Source organism: Prionailurus viverrinus, chromosome D4, assembly GCF_022837055.1.
Source record: "Prionailurus viverrinus isolate Anna chromosome D4, UM_Priviv_1.0, whole genome shotgun sequence".
In the NCBI taxonomy this organism is placed as follows: Eukaryota; Metazoa; Chordata; class Mammalia; order Carnivora; family Felidae; genus Prionailurus; species Prionailurus viverrinus.
This window is the reverse complement of record NC_062573.1, coordinates 92,553,213-92,578,534: the sequence shown is the minus strand read 5'-3', so window position 1 is coordinate 92,578,534 and position 25,322 is coordinate 92,553,213. Positions and strand designations below refer to the sequence as shown.

At 64.6% G+C, this 25,322-nt stretch overlaps 1 protein-coding gene across 2 annotated transcripts in view; it reads right to left on the bottom strand.

The window, feature by feature from the left end:
- Nucleotides 1-7,837: 7,837 nt before the first annotated feature.
- Nucleotides 7,838-25,322, bottom strand: part of COL5A1 (collagen type V alpha 1 chain) — a 148,097-nt gene continuing 130,612 nt past the window's right edge. Inside the window, exons 57-66 of one of the 2 annotated variants that reach the window (XM_047829411.1) lie at nucleotides 25,228-25,281; nucleotides 23,994-24,101; nucleotides 22,475-22,528; nucleotides 21,672-21,707; nucleotides 21,216-21,269; nucleotides 20,305-20,560; nucleotides 19,319-19,431; nucleotides 16,807-16,875; nucleotides 13,412-13,645; nucleotides 7,838-8,540 (exon numbers count right to left, since the gene is read on the bottom strand). In XM_047829411.1, the coding sequence (XP_047685367.1) occupies nucleotides 8,394-8,540; nucleotides 13,412-13,645; nucleotides 16,807-16,875; nucleotides 19,319-19,431; nucleotides 20,305-20,560; nucleotides 21,216-21,269; nucleotides 21,672-21,707; nucleotides 22,475-22,528; nucleotides 23,994-24,101; nucleotides 25,228-25,281 (1,125 nt within the window). In that variant the 3' untranslated portion in view covers nucleotides 7,838-8,393. Of the gene's footprint in view, nucleotides 8,541-13,411; nucleotides 13,646-16,675; nucleotides 16,745-16,806; nucleotides 16,876-19,318; nucleotides 19,432-20,304; nucleotides 20,561-21,215; nucleotides 21,270-21,671; nucleotides 21,708-22,474; nucleotides 22,529-23,993; nucleotides 24,102-25,227; nucleotides 25,282-25,322 lie in introns of both variants that reach the window. The other variant, XM_047829412.1, reaches the window with a different exon arrangement.

Here is a 25,322-nt window from a genome sequence, read left to right as displayed (position 1 = left end):
CTGCCTTCACACTCAGCGCCCGTGTGGGACCCGACGGCCGCCCCCACACGGGGACCCCGAGGCCCGGAGGGGAAGCCTCCCGGGGCTTGGGCCCAGCCGGTCGGGCTCCAGAGAAGCTCCCGTTCCCTCCGGTCCGGCTGCATCTATTTCTGTGCCCGGCAGCCTCCTCGTCTGGAAAATGAGGCTGAAAACGTGCTTAGCGAGGGCTGGGAGGCAGCCCGTGGCCGGCGAGCGGAGGCCGACGTCGGGCCTGCGCAGCTGGAGTCTGACTCACCCGGACAGGTGTCGGCCGTCCAGGCCACAGCGCACAGGAGGGCGACGATGGCCAGGACGGCAGGTCCCGCAGCCACGGCGGCTCTGCCCCGCTCCGTGGCTCCCGTCTGTGCCGCTCAAGACGCTCCCTGGCTCTCTGAGGCCGCGGCTGCTCACCTTAACCTCCGGGTCTGATTCTCACGTCAGTGACCGCTTCCTCCCGAGGCCTGAGACGCCAGCGAGAGGGCAAGATAGCCTCACAGCCTAGTTAATGAGCATCCTGTGTAAGGACCCTCACTGCCCCTTGGCTGGGACGCTCTTCTCAGCGAAGACCCCACGGCCCTGGGGGAAGGACAGCCTGCCTGTTTGTGTCGTGAGGGAAAGCCCTGGCCGCCCTCTCTCATTCCCCAGCTCGGTGGGACAATGATCCGAGGCCGCCCCAGGTCGGCAAGGTTTGCACAACCAATCATTTGCACACGGTGGTCTGCCAGCCTATGGCGGGTACAAGGTGTGGGGGGGGTGGGCAACGGGGAGTGTCTGTAGGTGGAGGGTCATGGCCAGGGTGCAGGGGGGTGACTTCTGACCAACCACAGTGGGAAGGGGGGGTGGGCGGCCCGGCCAGGGATGTTACCAAGAGCCAGTCTAGCTGGCCCTGCACGGAGGACAGGCCCTGGACCACCAAGCAGCGTCTTCGGGCTCGGGGAAGCGGGGGAGGGGGAGGGGGAGGAGGATCCCACCCAGTTGCCCCGGCCACTTGTCACCTGCCCCTGGGAGGGGCAACTCTGAGACAGAGCCAGAAGTCCCAACCCCACCCGCCCGATAGCCCCTGTCCCAGTGTGTCACTGGAGTCGCGACCCCCATCGTAAGACAGTCGTGATGCTTTAAACTTCCTAAGTCAGCAAACGTAACAAGAGTTATTCACAGGCCCCTTAACGAGAGTTATTAAAACGTGCCTGTTACCTACGGAATAAGGTTTATAAATCAAGCTTAAAAGCCTAAGGAATCACTGGGCTTTGGAAGTCACCATTGTAACAGACTCACCAGACTCGTTTGAGTTTATTTTAAAGACAGGAACACACTGAGAAGTCCTTTCTGTGCAAGAAACCAGATGAAACCTAACCGAGAGGCACCACAGAGAGGAAATGAGTCCACATCGCAAGGCTCGGGCCCAGGTATGCTACTACGACTTTGAGGGCATCTCTTGTTGTGGATGGGGAAACTGAGGCACAGAGAAGGAAAGGGGCTGCCTGTGGGGGGGGGGGCACACAGGTTGTCACTAGTGGGCCAGGATTAGAACCCGGCTCCCCGTTGTCCCTGAAATGCTCTCGTCCCCACCCTCTGCCTCCCTCTGTCCTCCTCCCTCGGTCCCGAGCCTCCCGCCCCTGCCCTCTGGCTCCTGGCTGTGAGACGCTTAGAAACCTGGGCTCGGGCTCCAGGCTCAGGGCTCCACTCATTCCTGCCCAACCCTCACCTGTGACAGCACCCGGGCAGAAATCGGACATCCCCACCCGCCCTCGAGAGGATCCCAGCCAGAGTGGAAAGACCACTCAATGGCAAGCCAACGACCCATTGAGGCACAAGGATCAAAGACGGAAGTCCTCTCATGGCTTCCTTGCCTTGGGCTCCCCCTGCTCCAGAACTTTCCAGAAGCCTGTCACTCTTGGTCCCCGCCGAGCGTTTCCTGGGCCGGTGCACCGGGACTTGGCTCCCCCTTGTGTTGGCCTCACAAGCAAGACAGAAGAGGGATGTTTAGTGAGCACCTACTAAGTGCCAGGGCTGCTCTGTGCCCTGTGACACCGTGGTGACAAAGCGGACAGGTCAGTACACTCTTGGGAAGGCAGCAAGCAAACAAGCAGACAGACAAATACACAGTGCGGCCCCAAGAGGCCTCCAGCCAACAGCCAGCGAGGACCGGAGGCTCTCAGCCCAACGGTACTCAAGAGATCTTGCCAACGATGCGTTTGAGCTCAGCGGATCACTCCGCGGTCAGGTCTCTGGATGAGACCTTGGCCGAGGCCGGCACCGCGCCTGCCATTTTGGGGAGGCCCCGAAGTGAGGGCCCGCGTGAGCTGCGTCCAGACGCCTGACCGCAAGAATGTGAGCTGGCGCACACGTGCTGTGTGGAGTCTCTTAGTTCGGGGTGGTTTCTTCCGTAGTGAGAAATACTACGAATGCGCAAAGTGGCTGCTTAGGTTTAAAATGAATTTGAGAAGATCCCTGCACCGGGGAACATGTCGGTTCCCAACACACGCCCGGGAAGCGGACTTCTCCCAAACCCACGTGATAAAATGTGTCGGTTTGGGGGGTCGGGGGTGGGAAGCGGGATGCTTTGTGCGCGTGGCACTTGTTGAAGGGTTTACTCCTGGGACATCACCGGAAAGCAGTGTTTTCCTGCCTCCGGCACAAAAACAGACCCCAGCGACGGGACAGACGCCGACTCGCGTGTGCTCCCAGTGCGTGGCCGGTGAGGGGAGGGCCCCTGTCAGCTACAGTCCTTGTCACCCTTTTGGGGGGAAATCCCTTGGACTGTTCTCCTCTCTTCTGTTGAAACCGACCGCGTGATAAAGTTCGCTTGCGAGGTTTTTAGATCAGACCGGGTGACTACTTTGGAAGGCTCCAGACAGATTGTGCTGGGTTAGAGGTATCTAAATCTTGGGCGACGTCCACGTGCGCTGTTTTATAGCTTAACTCTAGTATCGGTCATCTCTGTGACATCTATTTCGTCCGCGTATCTGAGCTGCACGTCACTTTATGCATACGCACCTCTGACCTCATGCAGAGTGAGTTCCTGGATCCCGCTGGTCAGTTTTCAGCGCGGGAGTTCGTCGCGGGTGTTGGCTCAGCCCGCTTTGCGCGGTGAGGGGGGCCCCGGGGGTGGAGGCGGGGAGGGTCGGGTGGGGGTCAGGACGGGAGGGGGGCCCCACCTGCAGGAGTCCGTGTGGGTGGGACGGACACGGCTGCATCTGCGGGGGTCCCGAGCCCCTGCCAATCACGAGGCTGCGGGGCTCTAGCTGCCCCCCTCCCCCGCCCCCGGTGGCCTTCGGGTTGGAAGTCTAGGCGTGTGCTCCCTTCGGCCGCGCATATCCTAGAAAGTCTAGGTCTTGGATCTCTAGGAAGTTGTGCAGGTGGTTTCAACGGACAGGCGGCTTAGGGAGCCGCCGGTGAGCAGACGTCAGTGGGCGTCACCAGCAGGACCCACGTTGTCCCCGCACACGGCGATGGCTGCCTTATGAGCGTGCTCCCCGCTCAGGGGCTTAGCAGGCGCCCCTTCTCCATGGAGGAGGAACCAGAGACCCTCCCTGGCTTTCCTGCTCCGGGACGGGGCCATTTCCTTTCATGACCGCGAGCGGTCCCCTCCCCCAGGGCCCAAAGCGATTTGTGAAGTCGACCTCCTGTCCCCTCGGCCCCTTCTCCACGGGAAGACACAGGCAGCCCGTCTCAGGCTCTGAGGGACCTCCGGTCACAGAGCGGCGGTGACCCTCACGTGTCTCGCGTCTTACAGAGGGGCGGACAAGAGCTCTGAGTGCTGGGTATTGGCAGAATCTGGGCTTGGGTCCCGGAGCCAGCTGTCCTCACTGCGTTCTTCTGGCCAGGCCACAGCTGTGTCCCTGGGTGCACAGGTGTGCCCACACCTGCACACGCACGTGGTACTGGGGGTCTCGTCCCAGAGCCGGCGTCCCCCTGGGGTCCCGGCCTGCTCGCTTCCTGCCCTTCTCGGCAAGCCCTGCAGACTCCACGCTGGAAATATCCAGACTGCGATCTTCGGTGTGTCCCCTGCACGGCCAGCTCTCACCTGGGTGATGACCGACGCTGGCTCTGTCCTAACACGGGGCCCGGAGCCGGCCAAACACGGGTCCTGCCGCGTCCCACATCCGGCACACAACACACACACGGGCACACGTTTTCTCTCTCACTTTGTGCCTCTTTCTTTATGCTTCTAAAAAAGTACACTTTTATCCCTTATGCGTGTTACTTCTCCTCAGCACTTATCCCTCTCGACAGGCTTTGTGCCTGTGTCTGCTCACGTCCGTCGCCACTGGGACGAGAGGTCTGTGCAGACAGGACTCTTCCGCGGTCCCCAGAGCCTGGCACACGGCATGCGGCCAATGAACTCCCTGAACGAATGAACGAACGAGTGGATGAACCAGCTTCCCGCCTGTTGGATTTCAGCCGGCGACCTGTGCCCTCGGCGCGCGCACCCCCGGCCTGTCCCCTCTGCCTCCCGAGTCACTGTGGCGGCCCTCAGACCCGTCCGGCTCTGAGGGGGCCCCACCCCGCGTGGTCATCGCCTGAGCCGTGCATCTGGAGCCTTCGTCATCCACATCCAGGTTCTGAGCAAAGCGCGGCTGCTCACGCGGGGGACGGCCGAGCTGTGCCCGGCGTGTCCCTCAGTGTTTCTCGGTGTTAGCGCTGATCCTCAGCCCCTGGGGGTCCTGGTCCCTGCCGGCCCTCTCCAGACCTCATCTGTTCCCCGTGACGCCCTCCAGCGCGGTCACCGGCGACCAGCCTGGCCACCGCCCTTCCACCTGTGACTTCTTCCCTCGGGAATAACCTGCCTGCGAAGGCCACAGGGAGCAGACGACGACCTGGACAAATGCTCCGCCCTGGAGACAGGAGCCTCCCGTCCTGGGATGACAGTCCGGGCTGCACGCCTGCCGTCACAACGCCGAGGTTTTGCGAGAGGAGTGCCCCGCTCTCAGGGGCCGAGTCCGTCGAGCTCAGGATGGCCTAGGCCAGGGGGCGTTGAGCCGGGGGCCGCAGCAGGGCCCCCTGAGGCCTGGAGTCCGATTCAGCAGGTCGGCAGCGGGGCCCGAGAATCTGCTTCTGCGCCGAAGGACCACACTTTGAGAAACACCAGTCCAGGCTTTGGTGCAGCAGCTAACCACCCCACATGTCACTGGCTTAAAGCAACCAACATGTGTCTCCGGCTCTGTTGCAAATTCATCTCAGGTGGGCTGGGGACCCCCTCCAGGTCCGCCGGGGACGCGGCACTCCCTAGAAGGAGGCCGGCGACAAGAGGGAGCCCCTGCTGCAGACTGGGAGAGCCAGGGTCGAAGCTGGAGCTCGTGGTCAGTGGCCGGGCGAGCCCCACGCCCCGAGCAGCTCCAAGGGGCCGAGAAGTGGGGTCCGGAGGTGCAGCTGGGCAGCAGGGTGGGGAGGGAGCCCCGGGGACGTGCGTCAGGGCCCAGGATGAGCCCGGACACCCAGGCGTGGCCACAGCGTCCCCCAGGTTGGCGCCTGGCCACATCCTGACGGCCCCCACGGAACGGCTCTGTCCTCGACGGGCGCACGGCTGTGTCTTCCGGGGGAAGCGCCCCCTTGGCCGCCAACGGCCTCCTTCGGCTCTCCGCGGCCACCGGGAGGGGCTCGGTGCAGGGGACGGCCCTGTCGCCCTTAAGAAGACAGCCAAACACGTCTGTTTATGGTGGAAACAGCAAACTTGATTTATTGAAAAATTCTTACAGGGACTCATTCATTGCACAGGTTTAAAATATCGTTACGATGGGGTGCCTGGGTGGCTCAGTCAGTCGGTTAAGTGTCTGACTTCGGCTCAGGTCACGATCTTGCGGTCCGTGAGTTCGAGCCCCGCGTCGGGCTCTGTGCTGATGGCTCAGAGCCTGGAGCCTGCTTCAGATTCTGTGTCTCCCTCTCTCTCTGACCCTCCCCCATTCATGCTCTGTCTCTCTCTGTCTCAAAAATAAACGTTAAAAAAAATTTTTTTTAAATAAAAATAAAATACCGTAGCACGCCCTTCCTCGGACGTCACAGTTAAACTTAGGATCGTGTCTGTGGGGCTTTAAGGCGTCATCGGACATCGTATTGTAAAGGGCCCAACGTCCCAGAACCTTTTCTGTGGGTCTTCCGATGATCGTGTTTTCCCTTTCCATCAACAAGTGACCAGTTATACCGACAAGGAGAAGTAAGAATCACACCAGGAGAATTTCTGCAAATATAACAAGTAATTTTTATTGCAATATACCGTAGCAAAGTGGTCGGGGGAGAAGGGGACACATTTGGCTTCAGTACAAATGACGACAGCTTTGAAGGGACCACGAAGATGGGGAGGACAGACTAAGAGCAGACTCGGGAGGGGCGAGGAATCAAAACGGAATCACATGACCTAGACAACCCCCGCAGGGCACCGCTCGGCAGTCCTCGCGTATGGCTTTGCTTTGGAAGAGACAAACGTGAGAGTCATTGGCGCAGGCCGGCATCCCAGGCGCGAAAGGACCTCGAAGCCAGGCTTTTCTTTGGCAACAGCGAGACTCCGTTTCCGCGGGAGTTCGGGAAATCCCAGTGGGTGATTTCGTGTCGCCCGGGGTCGGAGGGCTCTCTGCTGTGGTCTCCCTGGCGGGGCGGGGTGGGCAGGGACAGCACCGGACTGGTCACCTCTCCCCCCCGAGGGGGCTGAGCAGGGCCCGGGGGCCCCACCCGCTTCCCCCAGCACGGAGGGAAAGGGCACGAGGGCAGCTTTTCACAGTAAAGGGACAGCCAATCCTCGCCGCTCCATCGGGTCCCCCGCCCACAGTAGGCAGCCCCCGGCCCTCGCTCGTGGGAAGAAGGCACGGTGCCCGGACAGAGCCCCGCCAGCCCCGAGCTCCAGTGCGGCCGAGACCTGCGCCCAGGATGCTTGCAGATGGGAATCCAAATCGCTCATGTGGGAAGGAGGCCCCGAGGCAGCCCTGCAGAGACCCGCAGAACTCACGGCCCTCCTCCCTGTCCGCTGAGGGCCCCCCGGGCCACCCCGCCGGGCCACGCCCGTAGCTTCAATTCAGTTCTTAGCACAGACACAGAAATTAGCACCAAACGTTTGGCAACCAGATACAACCTGCTATCGTCACGACACAGTGCAGGAAGCAGCTTTTATTTGTGTGTGTGTGTGTGTTTTCAAATCACAGAACCACAGCCTAACACCGGAAACGGGCCTCGCCGCGACCTGGGGGCGCAGAAGCGCGTGGGCCCAGCGGGCAGGAGGGTGGCGTGCGTCTACCTCAACGTCCTTGGCGGAGACCCACGCCGTGGAGGCGAAGACGGGGACCACGCAAGGCGGGAGGGTGAGGCACGGCCAGGTACCCCCGCGTCGCCTTTCAAGGAGACCTTGGAACAGATAGCACCACAAAGGACAAGTTAAAAGTGAGCACCAATTATCACGTAAGGACCATCTACACAAAGTGTGGGTTCCCTGCCCCGGACGCTCTCCCGTCAGGCTCTGCGGGAAGAAGAATGGAGACAGGAAGCAATTAAAATTAATTTATGCCTGCGTTTTAACCTAAGTGCATGAAGGAAAAAGGCAAAGCGTGGAGTTCTCGCTCTTTTTTCTTTTTTTCCTCTCCGTTAAAAAAGAAAAAAACCTGCAGAGCTCATCAAAAAATTGTCTGAAGAGGGGCACGGACGCCTGCTGGTCGAACGGCAGCACGACCTCCCGCCCTGGGCAATATTCCACTTTATTGCACGTTCCTGGCCAGGGTGGGGACGGGGGCTCCTCAGGTCTCGCCGGGATTGGACCGCCCACCCCTTGTCCCCACTCTCCAGCGGGGCTGAAGCTGGGTTTCCGTGCGTGATCGAAAGTCAGGGACACTGCACGTTTATGACAATACAATACAAATATTTACTTAAAACTCACAAAAACGGAAGCACCTTGAATCCATCGGAAAGGCACATGCGGAACGACATTTCGCCCGCGAATGGATCGTGTAGTTGAGAACAGACGCTCTGGCAAGGTGGGGATGACCCTTACAAGGCTCACCTCAGAACACGTTTTGAAGGGGGAATACACATCTTCAAGTTGAATTAAAAAAAAAAAAAAAACCAACAAAAAAAGGGATCTCCGAATAGTGCAGCCCCCACCCCCGCTCCGTGGCAAGAAGTGCGGCCCCCTTCCCGTCCCCGTGGCGTGGTGGCGACGGAAGGGCGCTGAGACAGCGGGGTGCCGGTGGCGGTGGGCCGTCTAGGTCATGTGATTCGGCTCCGGGGTGGGGACTCAGCTCTCTTCCTTTGCTCTGTGGGTCTGGGGTCCGGCTCGGCGTGGAGCCGGGCGCAGACGAGGTCGGGGGAGGGACGAGGGGCCTTCACTGTCCAGGACGCCCGCAGACGGCGCGCTGAGGTCACGAGGTTGCTCTCGGGGGTCGGGCTCGCGGCTCCTAGCCCAGGAAGCAAGCTGGCCCCACTTCAAATCCGAATTTCTGTGACGCTTCACCGAAGTCATTGAACATGATGTCCACGATGGGCACCTGCTCCACCTTGGGGGTGTCGATCTCCAGCACGGTCTTCTGATACCCTTTCTTCGTCTGGGAGGCACAAGAGAGGCGCGTGTCGGCAAGAGGGCGCCGGGGGCACCTCTCACGCTTGAGCCACACCCGCCACACCCGCCCCGGCTCCCGGGCTCCCACGCACGCGCACGAGCGGCCGCGGACACGGCCCGGCTTCTGCCACGTCTTCAGGCAGGCGGAGGGAAGGAAGGTTCCGGACCAGGGCAGGCAGCGCCCCGCCTCCCCGCCACCCCCCCGCCCCACGACCGGCCATTTAATTCTGGCCACGGTCCCGGACCCACGCCCTCCCCCCGCCAGCTGGGACACCCCAAGGCAGCCCCTCCAGGACCAGCTACAGAAAACACAGCTCTACATCTGGGCTCCACGCTCAAAACGCAGAATTCTAAGACAGAACAGTGGATCGTGGGCCCTGCCCTTGGCGGTGACCCCCAGAAGTGAGAGGAGGCCACACCCACAGGTGTGAGAAGAAGCGAGGAGCTCTATGCCGTCACCTCCCCCGGCCAGGCCAGCACCCGCGGCCGTCCACCCAGGCTCTGTGTCTCTGGGCCTCCGCCCTCACCGTTGGCCCCCCTGAGCACCAGGGAGTCAGATTCAACAGCTTCCTGGCTCTCGCTGGGCCGCTGGGAGGTGGGGCTGCCACGGGCCCCGTGCCACCTCGGCTACGGGCGGCCGGTGCCTTTCCACGCCGGCGGGGCAGTGCCACGGGAGGGCCGGCGAACGGCCTCTCCTCCCCACCCAAGGGACGGCAGCGTTTGCCGAGCTGACAGGGTGATCTCTCCTGGATTTACGGGGCCCCACGGCTGCAATGATCGGAGCACTTACGGAGGGCATGTTTGAGCAGGCCGCGAGCCCGCAGCCGCCCCGCCACCCCGATATTCCTGAGGCATAAATAACCGTTACGGGCTGGCGATGGCCCCCGAGGGTGCACGGAGCTTCACAAACAATGGGATTTATGCGGCACGGTTCCTCGGGCCCCCTGCCAGGTGATCCGTGTCTGTGCACAGGACTGGGCCCGCTCAGTGGCCCCTCAGTCCGGCCACATGGCCACAGAGCGTCTGCGGGAACCCCAGTCTTTGGTCCCTCGATGCCCCGTGAATCCAGCTGGCCTCCGGGGGCCGAGGGCCGAGGCTGGCCTCTCTTCCACCAGGAGGTGCGTGGGGGGCAGCGGGGCCCCCTGAACAGTTACGTGGGAGGGGCGTGACCTGGCAAATTGTGCCAGGCACGTGACCTGGCAAACCTGAACTTTTTGGGGGTTTGGGGTTTGCTGAGCACAGCTCACCAGGAGCCCCCCGTGCCCCACCTCCACGTTCCACCGGCCCTGCCCTCCGCCCACACTCCAGCTCTGGCCTGCCTGCGTGGCCCACTCTCTCCATCCGCAGGGTTCTCTCCTTGGAGACGTCGTCTCTCCACAGAGATAGGATCTTTTCTTTCCAGAGTAAACCTGTCTGAGGGGGGAGCTGCCACTCTTCCTGGCCCAGCGTCCGGTCTGGATATCCCATCCTCTCGGGTCCTGCCACGGCAGCCAGAGATACCCGAGGGCCGTCGCAGAGCTCAGAAACGGCCACCGTGAGGACGGGGCACGATCTCCTCTCTCCGGCAGATCGGGGCAGCCGATCGACGTGCGCACTGTTTTCTAAGGGGCAGGACCGTGGCTGGGATTGCAACGGCGCTGGGGCTCGGGCTCGGGCTCCGGGCCAGCGGCACTGGCTTCCACGGACCCCGTGGTGGAGGAGGAGCCGGGTCCTTCCAGCTCTGGGCAAGGTGGAGCCATGGGGGCTCCCCTCAAATCTTCGCCCTTTCCGTAGGGCGGCAGCCCTCGTGGGGAGAAGAGGCATGTGGCAATGTCGGGAGCCACGTTTGGTTGCCACAAGTAGGTGGGGGCCTGGCAGCTGCTGGGCTGAGGCCAGAGGCGCTGCTCAACATCTGACAATGCACAGGGCGCCCCCACCCCAACCCCACACACCCAAAGACTCATCTGGCCCCAGGTCTCCTCCTGCCCCTGACGTAAGGGGCAGAAGCAGGAAGGAGCGGTGAAAACTACGGGCAAGGAGATTTTAGCTCGATTCCTACAAGAGCTTCCTAATGCTGACACCTTGCCACCACGGCCTGAGAGCTGCCTCGGGTGGTAGTGAGCTCCCTGTCAACGGAGGCATTCGAGGTGCAGCTGTGCCAGACGCGGACTACGGTGGGAAGGGGGTGGGAATTAGGAGACTCCATTCTGTCACATCCTACGGGCCTTGGGCAGGTCACTGGGCCCCCCCCGGCCTCAGAATTTGCTTCTGGAAAATAAAGGGAAGACCCCAATCAGGGGTTCTTACCCAGAAGCGGGAGCCATCCTAGTGGCCTTTGGGGCGTGGAGGCTAGTGGTGACCGGCTGCCCACATGCCGCCGGCACACCCACGCCACCAGAGGACACGGCCACACAAGGAAGGCCTTTGGCTCTGGGGTTAAGGAGCCGGGAGCTCGACCTCGTGCCAGGACGCAGGCAGACCCAGGCAGGCGGGCTCCCGGTTACACAGCGTCGCGGGGACCTCCTGGCGGCTCCCGGCTTTGCTGTCGCAACGAGTCGGGGAAGGAGCGTCTACAGAAAGAGACGCGGGGGCCTCTGGATCTTTCCGGAAAGCTCTCTGGAGCCTGTCTGAGCTGGAGCGGGGAGCCAGGCGGCCCGCACTGTAGCCGCTGAGGGTCCCGGGCCCACGAGGTGCATTTTCCAGCATCCTCCCCGCCCCCTGCCGCCCCTGCAGGGACGGCCCCCCGCTTCTGGAGGACCAGGCTGCTCTCCTCACCGGATGGCCTGTGCTGGCCCCAGAGGACTGTTTCCCTCTCTGCCATGGAATGGAAGCCAGGATGCTCCAGAAGGCTCCGAGCCACACCCAAGCCCCTTCCCCAAGGACACTCTGCTCTAGGAGACACTTCTTTGCCCTTCACGTCTCTGCCTTTACTGCCTACAACTAGCGGGCCTCTGTTGTCAAAAACAGTCACAGGAACTGAGGATTCTTCTGGGGCTCACGGCGGGCTGAACACAATCCCGAGCGCTTTTAAGGCAAGATTAGAACTGCTCCTGGAGCCACCCTCTGAAGCAGATGCTATTACTGTCTCTACTCGCGGGAGGCGGGGAGGCAGGGATAATTTTACCTGCCGCCTCACGACCTTCTCACAGCAGCTCCCGTGTGTCAGGAGCGCGAACAGATGCCAGGAGGTTAAGGCCCCCTCCCGCCCCCCCCACCGATGCATCTGGACCCCTCCCCAGGGGACTGGACTCCTCTGCTCTTAAGCAGGGACGAGTCCCGCACATTCCCCGGTCAGACCGCAGGACTGACCCGCACAAATCCCAGGGCTCGGGGCCGCAGGGGCCAGGGGCAGCGTGCCTGGGGGAGCCTGCCCCCCTGGGCGTCCTGGCCTCACACTCGGTCCCGTTCCCTCCCCTGTAATCCCCACAGTGGCCCCGGGGGGGGGGTGGTGGGTGAGAAAAGGACCAGAGGGCCCCCCCTGGGGGCCGGAGGGGGCAGTCCCGCCCAGGGCACCAGCCAGGGGCGGAGGCAAGCTCCGAGCCTGGGTCCCGCTCTCGGTGAGCACCGGGCACCTCTGCCCGCCCACCTTCCCTCTGGGCCCAGGTGGCACCGCAGAGCCGTCCGCAACACTCTGGCCTGGCCCAGAGGGCGCCAGCCACCCTCAGCGGACCGGTCCCAGGCACGCCGGGACAGGATGGGGTGGGAGTGTGCAGCTGCGGGGACGGACACAGAGGCGAGAGCACGGGCTTGTCACACGCACCTAGTGGCAGCTCAGTGCGGGGGGACGCCCTCCCCGGCCCGGGTCACACTGTGACCAGCTCTCACAAACGCCCTCGCTGCTCCGTTCAAAGAGCAGGTCGGGCGGCAGGGGGGGGGGGGGGGGGGAGGGGCAACTGGCGGAACCACCGGAAGAATTGGAAATCGCAGATGGTTTGCTCCACCCAGAAATCTTCCGGAAGGGCCCTGTCTGGGGCTGGCGCCGGGGATGGCCACCAGGTGACCGGCACGGCGCTTTCCGGAGAAGGACATCATGCCTGGAGGGAGGCCCCGCGGAGGGCCGGCCCTGGTCGTGGAGCGGGGGTGCAGCCCAAACTACCTGGCCCCGCGGGAGCCAGCCTGGGCACCTCGGGCAGGTCCCTGAAGAACAGGGGCCGGGAGGGGACAGCAAGACTCAGAGGCAACGCTTCCTGGCGGCCCCTGCCTCCAGCCTCTCAAAGGCCCCAGGAGGGGCACGCCCGAGGATCTCAGCAGGACCGGGCCCCCAGTGCGCGGCTGCACCTTAAACGTCTCCCGGGACACGAGGACACGGCTCAGACCTGCGGGCTGCCCAGGGCTGCCCCTCCCGTGGGCACCCAGGCCTCGCTCTGGGGGGGTGGGGGGCACAGGCGGGCGTGCAGAGAAAGGCAACTGTTCCGGGGCCCGGGGCCCAAAGAGCGAGGCGCAACTCCAGCCCTGACTGGCCGTGCGGCCTGAGCAAGCCCCCTGTCAAGCCTGCAGGCAGAGCGGCCCTTTCTGGCGGGCGGCGCGGGGCCCGGGCCTGACCCTGCACCCACAGAGCACAGCCCGGCACTTGGGAGCAGACCCAGCCTGGGTCCCGGCCGTTCCCAGGAAAGCCCTGTCCAAGAAGAGAGCCTCTGATTCCCAGCCGTGCTGACAGGGGCTCTTTGTCACATGTGGATGGGGCCACGGACCCGGCTCCCCGGCCTCCCGTGTCAGGGCTCAGCTCTCCCGGGTCGGGCGCCCTCGCCGCCCCCTGCACGCTGCGCAGGGCCGGCCCCGGAGGCGCCCGGTGACCGACCTGGCGCGGACTGAAGGACGAACACTGGAGGCCTGGGGGGTGACACCCCGCCCCCCGGGCCAGCCGCGTGTGACACTCACAGCACAGCCATCCACCAGGGCGCGGATGTAGGGGCTGTTGTCGTAGGACATCTCCTCGTCGTTGGAGCCCAGGAAGCGCATGGCCTTGTCGTAGCTGCCCGTGGCCGCGTCCTGCCAGGCGACCGACTGGTAGCAGTTGTAGGTGATGTTCTGGTTGGCGGAGGCACTCAGGAGGCGCAGGAAGGTCATCTGGACCACACCCACGGGGTTGCCCTCGGCGTCCACGTAGGAGAGCTGGGGGGGGGGGGGGTAGACAGGGAGGGCGCTCAGCAGCGGGGGGACACGGCCTCCTGCACGGCCCGCCTCTGTCCACGTGCTGTCTCCTCCAGAGTGAGAGCCACGCCGAGGGCAGCGCCCCGGAAACGGGCCACACTCCCGGCCCCCCGCCCCCCGAGGCCAGGGCGCACCGGCTCCCGGGGGGCTCCCTGGAACAGAGCTCGACACACCTCATTTCTTCCAGACACCCACACAGCCCTCCCACTCCTCCTGGCCTGGCGGGTCCCTACTCCTCCAGGGCTCAGTTCATGTTCCTCCTCCTCCAGGAAGCCTGCCCAGGTCAGGTGCCCTTCCCCACCTTAGCCTAGCTCGCTGTCTCTTTTCCCTACTGGGCTGAAAGGCCCTCCATGCCAGCGCTGGACCCCGTGTCACAGACTCCTGGTGCGTGGCCGCAGCCCGCCCCGGACTGAGAGCACCCTGAAGGCAGAGACATGGCCCATAGTCCAGTCACTGTGCCTGGGGACCGGCCAAAGGAAGGTGCTCACGAGATCATGGTAATAAATGAAAACCTTTCGCTGGGCACCTATCACATACTAGGCCCTGGCCATGAAGCCGTGAGAACTGCAGACAGAGAGAGCAGGGGGCCTCAGGGGCAACTTGGGCCAGTGGGGAGTGAGGCACGGGGTGCTCGAGGGCTAGGGCGACCGGGCGTCCTCCTGGAGGCACAGGGGAGCCACAGGATGGCACTCAGGAAAGGCCATTTCCACCTCTCTCGGGGCTCAGAATCCAGGGGAAAGCAGAGCACGCCTTCCTGTGGCCTGGGGCGGGGCTCAGTGTTGCCCACACTTCGAGGGGGCAGTCGGGACACCCTGGGGACGTGAGCCTCCCAAGAAGAGCCTCTCTCTGACAGCAAGCCCCGGGCACGGCATCAGGGAAAGACAACGTGTCAGCTCTCAGGGACTCTCTCCAGCGTCACCAGCTGGTTACCCCGAACAGGGCTACCGGGCTCGGCGGGGCAGGCACAGGGCGTCCCGAGAGGCGAGCCTCGGTTTCCGCATCCCGAGCAGATTCCAGCTTTCTGAACAGCAGGACGCGGCCAGGGGACGTGGGCGTCGCCCTGACACCCCCCCCCACCCCCCACCGCCCCAGACGAGCCTCGTCCCGCTCCAGCCAGGCATCGGGGTCTGAGGCTGGCCCCGGAAGAGCCGGCTGAACACGCGAAGGAAAATGAGGCCCACTTGCTTATATCCACACACACGCAACCAGCGAGCACGGAGGCGGGGGGCCTGGCCGGCGACGCGGCCCCTTCCCGCCAGCTCCGGCTTTGCACGCGGCGACCGGACACCTCACGGTCGGACCCTGAGGAGGAAGACCGAATACCAACCGGCAGTCCAGGCCATCAGGTGCTCCTTCTGGGAGGAAAGCTTGACTGACTGGAGGAAGCAGACATGCACAGGGACAGGCCAGCGAGCAGCGTGGGACACAGAAGGACCCGAAGCCCCCAGGGCTGAGCGGGGCGGCGGGACGGCCGAATCCCGCCGCGAGTCCCCACCTCCCAGTGGGAAAGGGGCTCCTCGGGGTTATCTCCACGGGCTGGGTCCCGGGCAGCCCGTCCAGAGAGAGAGGCTATTCCTTTAGGAAGGGCCCCGCTTCGAGGTCCGCCAGGACGGTCACGGGCAGCTGGCAGTGCCTCAGCGGGAAAGCCCAAATAAGCAGGTGCTTCCGCTGGGTCCCACCTCGGTCTAAAGTGTGTGAAACGGGCCGGAGGCAGGAGGCCAGCTACCGGGGTGGGTGGCGGGAGACGGTGTTCTGAGAGAGGGGAGAGGGCGCGGGGCCACGAGGCGGGTCCTTCTGTGAGCTGGCTGCTCTTTCTGAGGCGAGCACAACAGGGGTGGAGAAGCAGGTGGGGGGCCCGCCGTCCACGCAGGGAGATTAAAGAGGTCTCCGCAGACGTGGCGAGGCGAGCGCGAGCCTTCGGAGTGTCTGCAGAGAGTGGCTTGGAAATCCAGGACGTGGGCAGCATGCAATGCTGTTAGCTGTGGAGTGCCGCAGGGCGTAAGGACGAAGGGCCCCGAGGGCGGAGACGGGGCAAAGGCCAGCGGGAAGCCACCGCTCCGTGAGTCCTTGGGGGACGTGGCTTCCGCGCCCGTGGGCAGGGCCGTGGTGCCGGCACGGATGGCGGACGGCCAGGTGGGGAGCCACGGAGCTCCCACGACATGGCTCCCGGGAGGGGAAGGACCCTCTCCGGGGGCGCGTGGAGAGGGGACAACCAGGTCTGAGGACGTGAAGGCTGGGAGCGAGGTTGGACCCCTGCTACGCACCCACGTCCTGGGCCCTCGGCCCCTTCGCCTGCTAGAGGGAGGGCACTGGACTCTGTGCACTGTATTCCAGAAAGGGGTCCGATCAAAGCCCTGGGACGGTCAGAGAAACATGCTGGCCGCTGGCCGCACGTAAAGGAGCCCAGACCGGCCCTCGGTCTCCGTGCCGGTGACGGAACATCACTGGCTTCCTTCAGGGTATTCCATGCCCTTCCGTCTCTGGGAAAGGTCACTGGGACTGGCTCCCCGGGAGTTAAAGCAGCGACTAGCCTAGTCGTGCGGGATGTGCAAAGACGCCCGTGGCCGGGTGGGCCATCAGGACGGCCCCTGGCCCGGCAGCCGCAGGGGCCCGTGTCCCGAAGAGAACTCAGTGGGTCAGCGGCCCAGGACTCGCCTCGTCTGGCCTGCCCGCTCGGACGCAGCGCTCTATAAACCCCTCCGGCTCCTGGGGTCTCTGGTCCCAACTCCTAGCGGCGCCCGGCTGTGGCTCTGGGCGGCCCGTGCACCAACCTCCTGTCCTAGACCGACTGGAAACCCGCCCGCCTGCCCCCAGGCCGAACGACCCCTCGTCGGGGATGGCGGGCGCCCAGGCTGGGTCTGGCTGTCGCGTGTCGCGGAGCAGCTTGGCTGGAGGGGCTCGAGCAGGGGTGGCGCACGGCGGCCGTCAGTGCCATGCAGAGCCGCGAGCCAGGCTGTGCCGCGAGCAGGCAGCGCCCCGGCGGCCACTTACCAGGGACCCTCGCTTGTACTGACTATACCAGGTAGAAGGCTGCTCTTTGGGCCAGCGGGCCATTTTACTCTGTAAGATACGAAACGGACGCGTTTGAAGGACAACCGCGCGCAAGTCGGAGGCCGCCTTACCAGTTTACCGCGCTTGAATTCACTGAACCAGGAACCCGGGTTTTCTTTGGGCCAAGAAGTGATCCTGGCCTAAACATCGAGCGGGGAGGTGGGGAGGGAGAGAAACAGAACGACAGGGTTACTAGGAGCCTGCCCCGCCTGCAGACACACCTCCTCCCGCCCGCGGTGCGCCCCTGCGCCTCGCCCCACGTGGCCAAGGGGGTTCTGCTCGCCCGGGGACAGCCCGGGGGCCACGGCGGGGACAAGGGGAGAGCGGGGGCCTCGGTATCCTCTCCGTTTGTGCACACCCAGCCGCCAGCGCGGGGCCTGGCACTTCCCAAGTGCCTGGTGGGGCCGCGGGGTCAGGGTCAGGGTCCGGACGACCGAACGGATTCCCGGGGGCCGAGATGAAGGCAGTCATGACAGTGAGGGTCAGCATCTGCTGACGGGCCAAGGGGAGCACACTTGGCCACCCCGCCATGTGATCCGCGGCTCTGCCTGGGGACGGGGTGGGCAGGGGTGCTGCCAGGGCTGGGCCGGCTGGGGGTGAGCCGTGTGGGTGGTTGATGCATGTGGTGTGTGTGCGTGTGCGTGCAGTGGGCGGTGCCTCCCTGAAGACGCGGCGTGGAGCCAACCCGGTGGCAGAGGAGGGCCCCCAGCTGGCATGTGCTCAGCGCAAGGCCGAGGCGCTGTTCCCAAGGTGGGGCCCAGCACAGAGCGGGCTCGTACCCAGTGCACACTCAGTGCACGAATGCATGTGTGCGACCCCTCCTCGGGGAGGACGCCCGCCCCTGGCTCCGGGAGCAGGAACGGGGAGCCGCTGGCTGCAGGCACAGAGCCGGGGAGCCCAGCGGGCGGGCCCACGGGACCCAGGCCCCACAGTCTGCTGTGCACAGCAGGGGAAGAGGAAGCCTGACTCCCTGTCCTGTCCCCCCGGGCTTCCCCTCTGGGCTGGCCTCGTACCGGGGAGGGGAAGGGGCCTCGGGGAGGAAGAGGCACCCCAGTGCCCCCTCCTGTGCATTTCCGAACGGGCACCTGGCCTCCTCTGGGAAGCACATGGCAGGTGCGGGTGGGCACTCCTTCTGCCTTAACCCCCCGCCCTCCCGCTGCCTGACGGGGAGGGGCCGGAAGGCCGAGGGTCCCGATTTGCATGAGGCTCAGTCCGAGGAAGAGGGCAGAGCAGTGGGGGTCACTCAGCACCCCCGGCCCGCTGTCCGCCCAGCTACGACGCCAGCTCGGGCCCCCAGGGGTATCTGCTGGTTCTCCAGAGGCGAGGCCGCGTGGCGGGGAAAGAGCCACAGAAAGGATGAGAACCAGCATCTTTTCCACCCGAATTTCCTCCTGGGCCTCTGCCAAACGGGAGGGTCCTGCGGCTTGCGTTGTCTTTTTGAACCTCAGGGCGTCTGTCGCTGGGCATAGAGGGATTTCAAATTTCAGGTTGGGGAGAGTGCGTATAAGATAGGGGCGGCTCAGGTCATGATCTCGCGGTCCGTGGGTTCGAGCCCCGCGTCGGGCTCTGTGCTGACGGCTCGGAGCCTGGAGCCTGTTTTGGACTCTGTGTCTCCCTCTCTCTGACCCTCCCCCGCGCATGCTCTGGCTTTCTCTCTCAAAAATAAACACTAAAAAAATTTAAAAAACAAAACAGGGGTCCCCAAATCGTGCCTGTCAGGGTGGAGCTCCTGTCCCTGTGAGCCGGGCCCTCTGTCCAGGGGTGCTGGGGCCCCCCAGTTTCAGCAAGATTTAGAGATAAGGGGGCCCTGCCGCTGCTCTCTCCCAGGGGATCTGCTTCTCGGCGCTGTGGCCAGTAAAGAGCTGCAGGCCTCAGGCTGCCCGGCTCTCCTGCATCGGAGCCTCGACTGTCTGCACGGCTGGCCGCCTGAGGGGCGCCGTGGAGGTCTGCGCAGGCCCCACGCAGGCCCCACGCAGAGGGCTCTGTGCCATCTTTCAGCTAGAGACCTCGCTCACCTTACCTGTCCCGCACCAAGGCGGAAAGGAGCCCGCGTCCACCCCACACACCTGTGCACACACACAAACTCCCGGCACGGAGGCGACGGCTGATGTTGATGGCCCACGCGGTCTCCGTGAACCAGAACCCCGCCCGCCGACACCCTGCACCCAACAGACTTCAGAGAGACGCGCTACACTCGGGACAGACAGGAGCAGGTGCCCAGGAGGAAGCTCCTACTAAGAACTGAGGCAGACGCCAGCCTCTAAGAGACGTGTCCGGGTGACTTCGTACTTGCCCCCAAAGTCCCCCCCCCCCCCCCAAGGGCCTCAGGTCAGCCTGGGGTCAGAACCACAGGGTCATCTGAGGAAGGCTTGGAGTGACCAGTGGTTGAAATCCCAGCCCGGGGGAGGGGGGCGAAATGCCCGGGAGCTACCCTCTTCCGCCCTGCCATGGCACGAGGCTGTGCCCACCGTGTCCCGTGGCTCTGGTCTACTTTCCGGGGGAGAAACCTTCACCTGGAAACCGCCGGAGCCGTCAGCCCGGCCGTGCGGTGACAGGAAGGCAGTCGGGGAGGCAGGCACTTACCCCCTCGGACTTCTTGTCGGGGAAGACGCACGTCGCCCCTCCGGCCGTGAAATTGCAGTAAACTTTGAAGGAGTCTCTGGAGCAGCCTTGGTTAGGATCTACCCAGTATTCACCTGGACGGCAGACGGGGAGGTGGGTTCGTGAGCTGCTCCCTGCGTGGTTCCAGAAGCATCCGCACCCTGTCGGCTCAGCTGTTCAAAACCCACGGCCCGGCCCACAGGCCGCCAGGGCGGGCCTTCCCCCGGGTCTGTGTGCTCGCGCTCTGCCTTCCGTGCTGCAGCCACATGGAGGCACGACAGACCCGCCACCAAGAACCGGGCAGGAGGGTGAAGCCCAGGGCCCGTCAGCGCTGGCGAACGGCCCCCGCGGCAGGCGGACGGGAGTACAGAGATGCTCCAGGTGGGCTTGGAGGTTCACGCTCTTGGGGTCAGAGAGGCCGGGGACCGGGGACCTCGGGGGAGAAGCGCTCACACTTCCCAGAGGGGCAGCAGCCGGCCGGCTAACGGGGCCGTGGGCTGCGTGTGGCCTAGGGCCGTGAGCCCGGGAGGGGTGATGCGTTTCCGGAACAGTCCGGAGAGTCCGGGTCTTGCAGGCTGCTTCCCCACGCAGCGCCCGGATCCTGACACTAGGACGCGTCCAACGGCACGGGGAGGGGACGTGACCCCCGTGGCAGCCCTGACTTCAGGCGTGCTGAGCACACGGCACACCGTCTCTGCCTCTGGTAGGGCATGCGCTTCTGTCCCCACTTCACGGACGGGGCAGCCGAGGCTCAGGGTGACAGGTGACGCACGAGACGGTGGCTGAGGCGGGACTGGAAGCGGGCCCCGGGCCACCTCGGAGCCCGGCCCTGCTTCCCCAGCCCCCCTTTCCCGGGGCGCGTCCCACGCCGCCTCCGTCAGGCCCGCAGCTGACGCACGGATGGGGGTCCCGAGGCCTGTCCTTCCCACTGCGCGGGCTGCCCCGTCCCGGCCCCCGTGCGCCCCTACCGTCCGGGAAGTCGGGATGGCAGAGCTGCAGGTCCTTGCAGGTGCGTGCGGGGTTCTGCTGCGTGCCCAGGGGCCGCTTCATCTGCTCAATCTCTAACTTCAAGGAGTTGAGGGAGCCAAAGATCTCCTCCATGCCGTCCGCGTAGTCCGCGTAGCTCTCGCCGGCCCCGTCGTCCAGCAGCTGGCTGGCGTCGATGTTCCGCCGGGTCCTGGATGCCTGGATCGGCAGGGGCTGGATGACCTCGCCGGGGGGACCCTGTGTGCAGAGAGGACCAAGGGGCTCTAGCGGGAGCAGGGCCGGGGGGCCGAGGGGGGGGGACCGGGCTCCGCGTCCCGGCCGCAGACCCCGGGCCACCTCGGGGGGCTTCTGCTCCCTCTTTCCTGCTCCGGAGCGTGGCACACCCCTCCCGGCCGCCAGGCCTCCCGTGCGCACCCGCCTGCCTCCTCCCAGCCTCGGCTGGACCCCGAGCGACCGGCTCTGCCCTCGCCTCTGCAGCCCAGCCTGGGGCTGCACACGGTGGGACCGCACTAACACCTGCGGGAGGAGCCCTCCCGGGGGCCGTGTGGGGGCCCCAGCCGAGGACAGACACAGGAATCGAGAGGCTGTGTTGCCAACACGGGGTGACCCGGGGGGGCGCGCCCCACAATCTGGCTCGTCAGGGCCTCTACCCATCACCCGGCGGCCTCGTGTGGTGCCGCCCGCTGTCGCACGCACACGGATGCGCACGCACACACGCACACACGCACGTGTGCACTCTCTCCCCCTCTGCCCAACCAGGCCTCCCAGAGAGAGGCAACTGGACCCCGTCCACCAAGTCCTGGACAGCGAACAGCACCCACAGACGCCCCCACGACCGCCTCCGCGTCAGGAGAGCCCCCACCCCACTTTCAAGTGTTCGAAGGGGACTCACCGGCGGCCCGGGGGGTCCTGGGTGGCCTGCCTCACCCTTCGGGCCAGTGGGACCCTGGGAAAAAGGAAAGAGAACCAGGATGTGACTTAACCCCACCTCGTGCTCTGGATGATCTCCAGAAACCTGCATGGAGACAGCAAGGGACAAAGTCTAGCGTGCCGGGGGGAGGACGGCAGAGACCCTCCTGTCCACAGTCCCGGCTGTAAGAGCCTGACGCCCCGAGACGGGAGCTTAGGCGCACCGTCCTGCTGAGGTGGGGAGCGACGGCCCGAATGCCTCTGTCTGCAGCGACCCAGGCTGCGGACGTGCTCAGGACCTTCAGCTCTGGGAGAGGAGCATGAAGACCAAGCCATCAGGGGTCGAGGGGGCGAAGGCGGCCCAAAGCGGTCATCCAGGGGGATGCACGCCCCTCCTCCCCCGGGCAGAGGGGGCCCATTCGGGGTGCAAGCCACTTACCGAGGAGCCCTTAGCACCTTTTGGCCCAGGAGGACCCTGCAGAGAGCGGGGGACGGAGCGTCAGGGAGCGGGCACCCCTTCACCTCCAGGCACCCACCTCGACCCACAGCCCCGCTCAGGCCGGGCTGGGCCTTCTCCCCCTCCCCTGCGCCCCAGTCCCTCTCCTAGGAGCCTGAGCTTGTACTGGCTTGTCTGGGGGGCAGGCTGGCGCTCACCCGCTGGGAGGCCGAGGGGCCTGTCTGACGTGGTCACCCTGCCCCCACCCCAGCCGAGACAGCACACATTCAGGCAGCCAGAGTTAGAGGGAGAGCAGGGCCAGCGTCAGATCCACGGGGCCACCTTGGGCCACACGGACCCAAGGGGCAAGCGGAGGCTGGAGGCCGTGGGGGAGGACCCTGCGTGCAGGGTGCCCTGGGAATCGGGGGTGCCCTATGGATAGCCCCCCACCCCTTGTCCGGGCCGAGCAGTCCTGCTCACGCTGATGGGGACACTGTCCTCACCCCCCCCCCCCCCCCCACCGCGGATGTGTGTGGTGGAACAACCACGTTCCCTCAAATGCCCGCCTCCCCTACCTGGACCCGAGGCCCAGAGACCCCACCTCGCTGTGTGGCTCACGGCCCTGACATGGAGATATGGGCAAATCCACCCTGGGCCCAACGTCCACTCGGCAGTGGGACCCAACCCCGGGTCTCCTCACTGTCCTGTGACCGTCCCGCCACATACTGAGGCCCAGGCCCAGGCTCACCCGCCTCCCTGCTCCCCCCAGAACGACCAGGGACCACCCGCCCCTCCCAGATACACACCGGCAAGCCAGGAGGGCCCGGAGGGCCGATCGGGCCGGAAGGACCAGTGATGCCCTGAAAAGGAGCAGAAAACACAGGCCATCACGCAAGGGAGGTCACAGACACACTCACCTGCTGGAAGCCGAGTTCCTCAGCTCTCACAGTCTCTCCTCCAGCGGACACGGCCCGCAAGGGGCCCGAACACGTGCCGGGAGGTTGCCCGTCACCCCCGCCCGGCTGCCCGGGGCCCGGCCAGACTCTGGCATCTTCGGGCCACGGGGAGGTGACTTCGTATCGTCACCCCTTCTAACGTTCGACTTGAAATACACAAGCCCCATACCCAGTGGTCCCCCCGTTGCTGATTTCCACTCCTGGTGTGAGCACAGGCCCTGGGGGGCGGGGGACGTCAGTGTCCTGGGGTCCCTTTGTGCCTCCCCTTTGTTCCTCCCCACTTAGAGCTTGCAGCCAGACTCCCGCCCACACAGGCCAGCCCGGCTGGTTTTAGCCTCCGGCACCCCCGCAGCCGCAGGGCGCCCAAGGCTCACCTGGAGCCCTGACTCCACATGAGCTTCCCCCTGGGGCGTAAGCACCCGCCAGGGCAGAGGGAGGCTGAGAGAGTCCGCCCTTCCCCCTCCCCCTCTGCCACACAGGGACCGGGGCAGCTCACTGCTGTCAGAATCCCAGAAATTCTCAAGCCGGCTCCCCCCGGCCGGGACGCTGCAGAGACCGGTTTGCTGTGAGGGCTGACTCTGGTGGTGGAGACCCTGGACACCCTCCTAATTCTCGAGGTCACTGGTCACCACGCCCTGGAGAGCTCCCATTTGGGGAGGACGGTGCAGATGGAACAGGGGCTCTGGAGGACACCACCCTACAGCCACAGGCGGCCGTCAGCGGTCCCACTTCATTCCCTGCCCCCGCGGCTCTGCCTCACGAGTGTTGCCCCCTTGCGGGTCAGGCGGAGGCCAAGGTGGGCGCAGCCAAGGGCGTGAGCACCTTGGGAAGCAGAGAGTTATACCCGGAACGAAGCCCTCGCTCACACGGGGAAGCGCACAGCCACGGCAGGCCCGCCTCGTCCCCCATCCTGCTGCCACGCACACATCGCCCTTCCCCGGCCACGGGGTCCGCCTGTGCCCTGCCCTCCCGGGGCTCAGTGGTGCGGGGCCGGGAGGATCTCTCTGGCTAAGGTTTGCTGGGGGTGCAAGTGCCCATCACTACTGTGGTTCCCAGGGAAGTCTAGGGCCAGGCGTGCATATCCGGAGTCGGGGGGAGCCCGGCCCGCGGGTCTCGCAAACGTGGTGGAGACTTGCCAATGACCTGGGGGCAGTTAGCCGGGTCACAGGCCCTCGAGTGGGGTGAAGCAACGCCCCCTCTGGGGCCACCAGGGCAGCGTCCCCTCCGCTGTTCCCCTCCAGACGCGACGGACGTGAGGACGTCCTCGCAGCTTTAACCGGCCTCGGGTCCGCTGGGCACGGAGCGCCAGGTCGTAAGCCGCTTCTCACCATCCGCGAGGACGCTCACTGGGGGGCCCCACCTCACGCACCTGTTCGCCCTTAGGGCCGGAGGAGCCCTGGGGGCCGGGGAGACCGCGGTCGCCCTTTTCACCCTGTTCGCCCGGAGGTCCGATGAGCCCGATCAAGCCTGGATGACCCTGTTTGGAAACAAAGGCATGAGGCGGCGCTCGCTGTGGCCACGCCTCCCTGCCAACCACGTGAGCCGGCGGGACGTGGCACGTCCCGGCCACGGGAAGCCACGGAGTCACCGGCCAACACCTCCCGGTGTGGAAACCGGCCTAAAGACAGCTCAAGGGACAGACGAGCAGGTCTGACACAGTCGGCCTTCGGTCAAATCATGGTCTAAAGAGAGAGGGAGACACAGATCCCAGACCAAGGTGATAACACGGTTTCCTGGGTGACGCTGTTTTGTGCGTCTGCTGTGCGTTGCCCAGTTTTTCTACGGCCACCGTGTATGCCTTTTGTTATGGGCACAGAGACATTTATGGACTTAAGGGAAAAAGTTACAGGGTGTTATAGATACGACAATTTTTCATGTTCCTCTACAAGGGATGGTCTCTACACAGGCTTACGTGTGTTCGTGTCGTAGGAGCCTGTGGAAAGTTCTAGAAGGACTCTTCCAGTTTTCCTTACTTTAGGGATAGAGTGGTGATAGGCACGGAGTAGAAAAGAAACAGACTCCCCAGTCCTTTTTAGAAGGAACTATCTGGGGGGCGCCTGGGGGGCTCAGTCAGTTGAGCGTCCGACTTCGGCTCGGGTCACGATCTCACGGTTCGCGGGTTCGAGCCCCACGTGGGGCTGTGCCGACGGCCGGGATCCTGGAGGCTGCTTCGGATTCTGCGTCTCCCTCTCTCTCTGCCCCTCCCCCACTTGTGCTCTGTCCATCTCTCTCAAGTAAATAAACATTAACAAAAACTTTTGTAAAAAGAAAGAACTATTTGGTTTGTGTGCTCTCTACCTGTCAATAAATCGGTGTGAGCAGAAAAAAATCACCCCTCAGCTGGAGAAAAGGAGCGGGCTTTGCTGTGCTGCAGAATCCACAGCGGGAACACTGCTCGGGCCCTGCGCACCCTTCGGCCACGGTCTCCCACCGAGGACAGGGACCGAGTCCCCCATACAGCACAGCCTGGTTACGTTCCCAGCCTTCCAGGACCTGTCTCCGGCCAGCAGCGGGCACTGGACGGACAGGCGGCTGATAGTTTGAAATCCCGGACGTGAGGGGCCCCGAGTCACAGCCTCAGAGGCACCGGAGTCCTGTCTTACCTTTTCCCCCTTAGGGCCAGAATCTCCTTTGAGGCCGGGGAGTCCTGGGGGACCCTGCGGGGGAACAGGTGGAGGGATCAGAGCTCTCCTCCCCA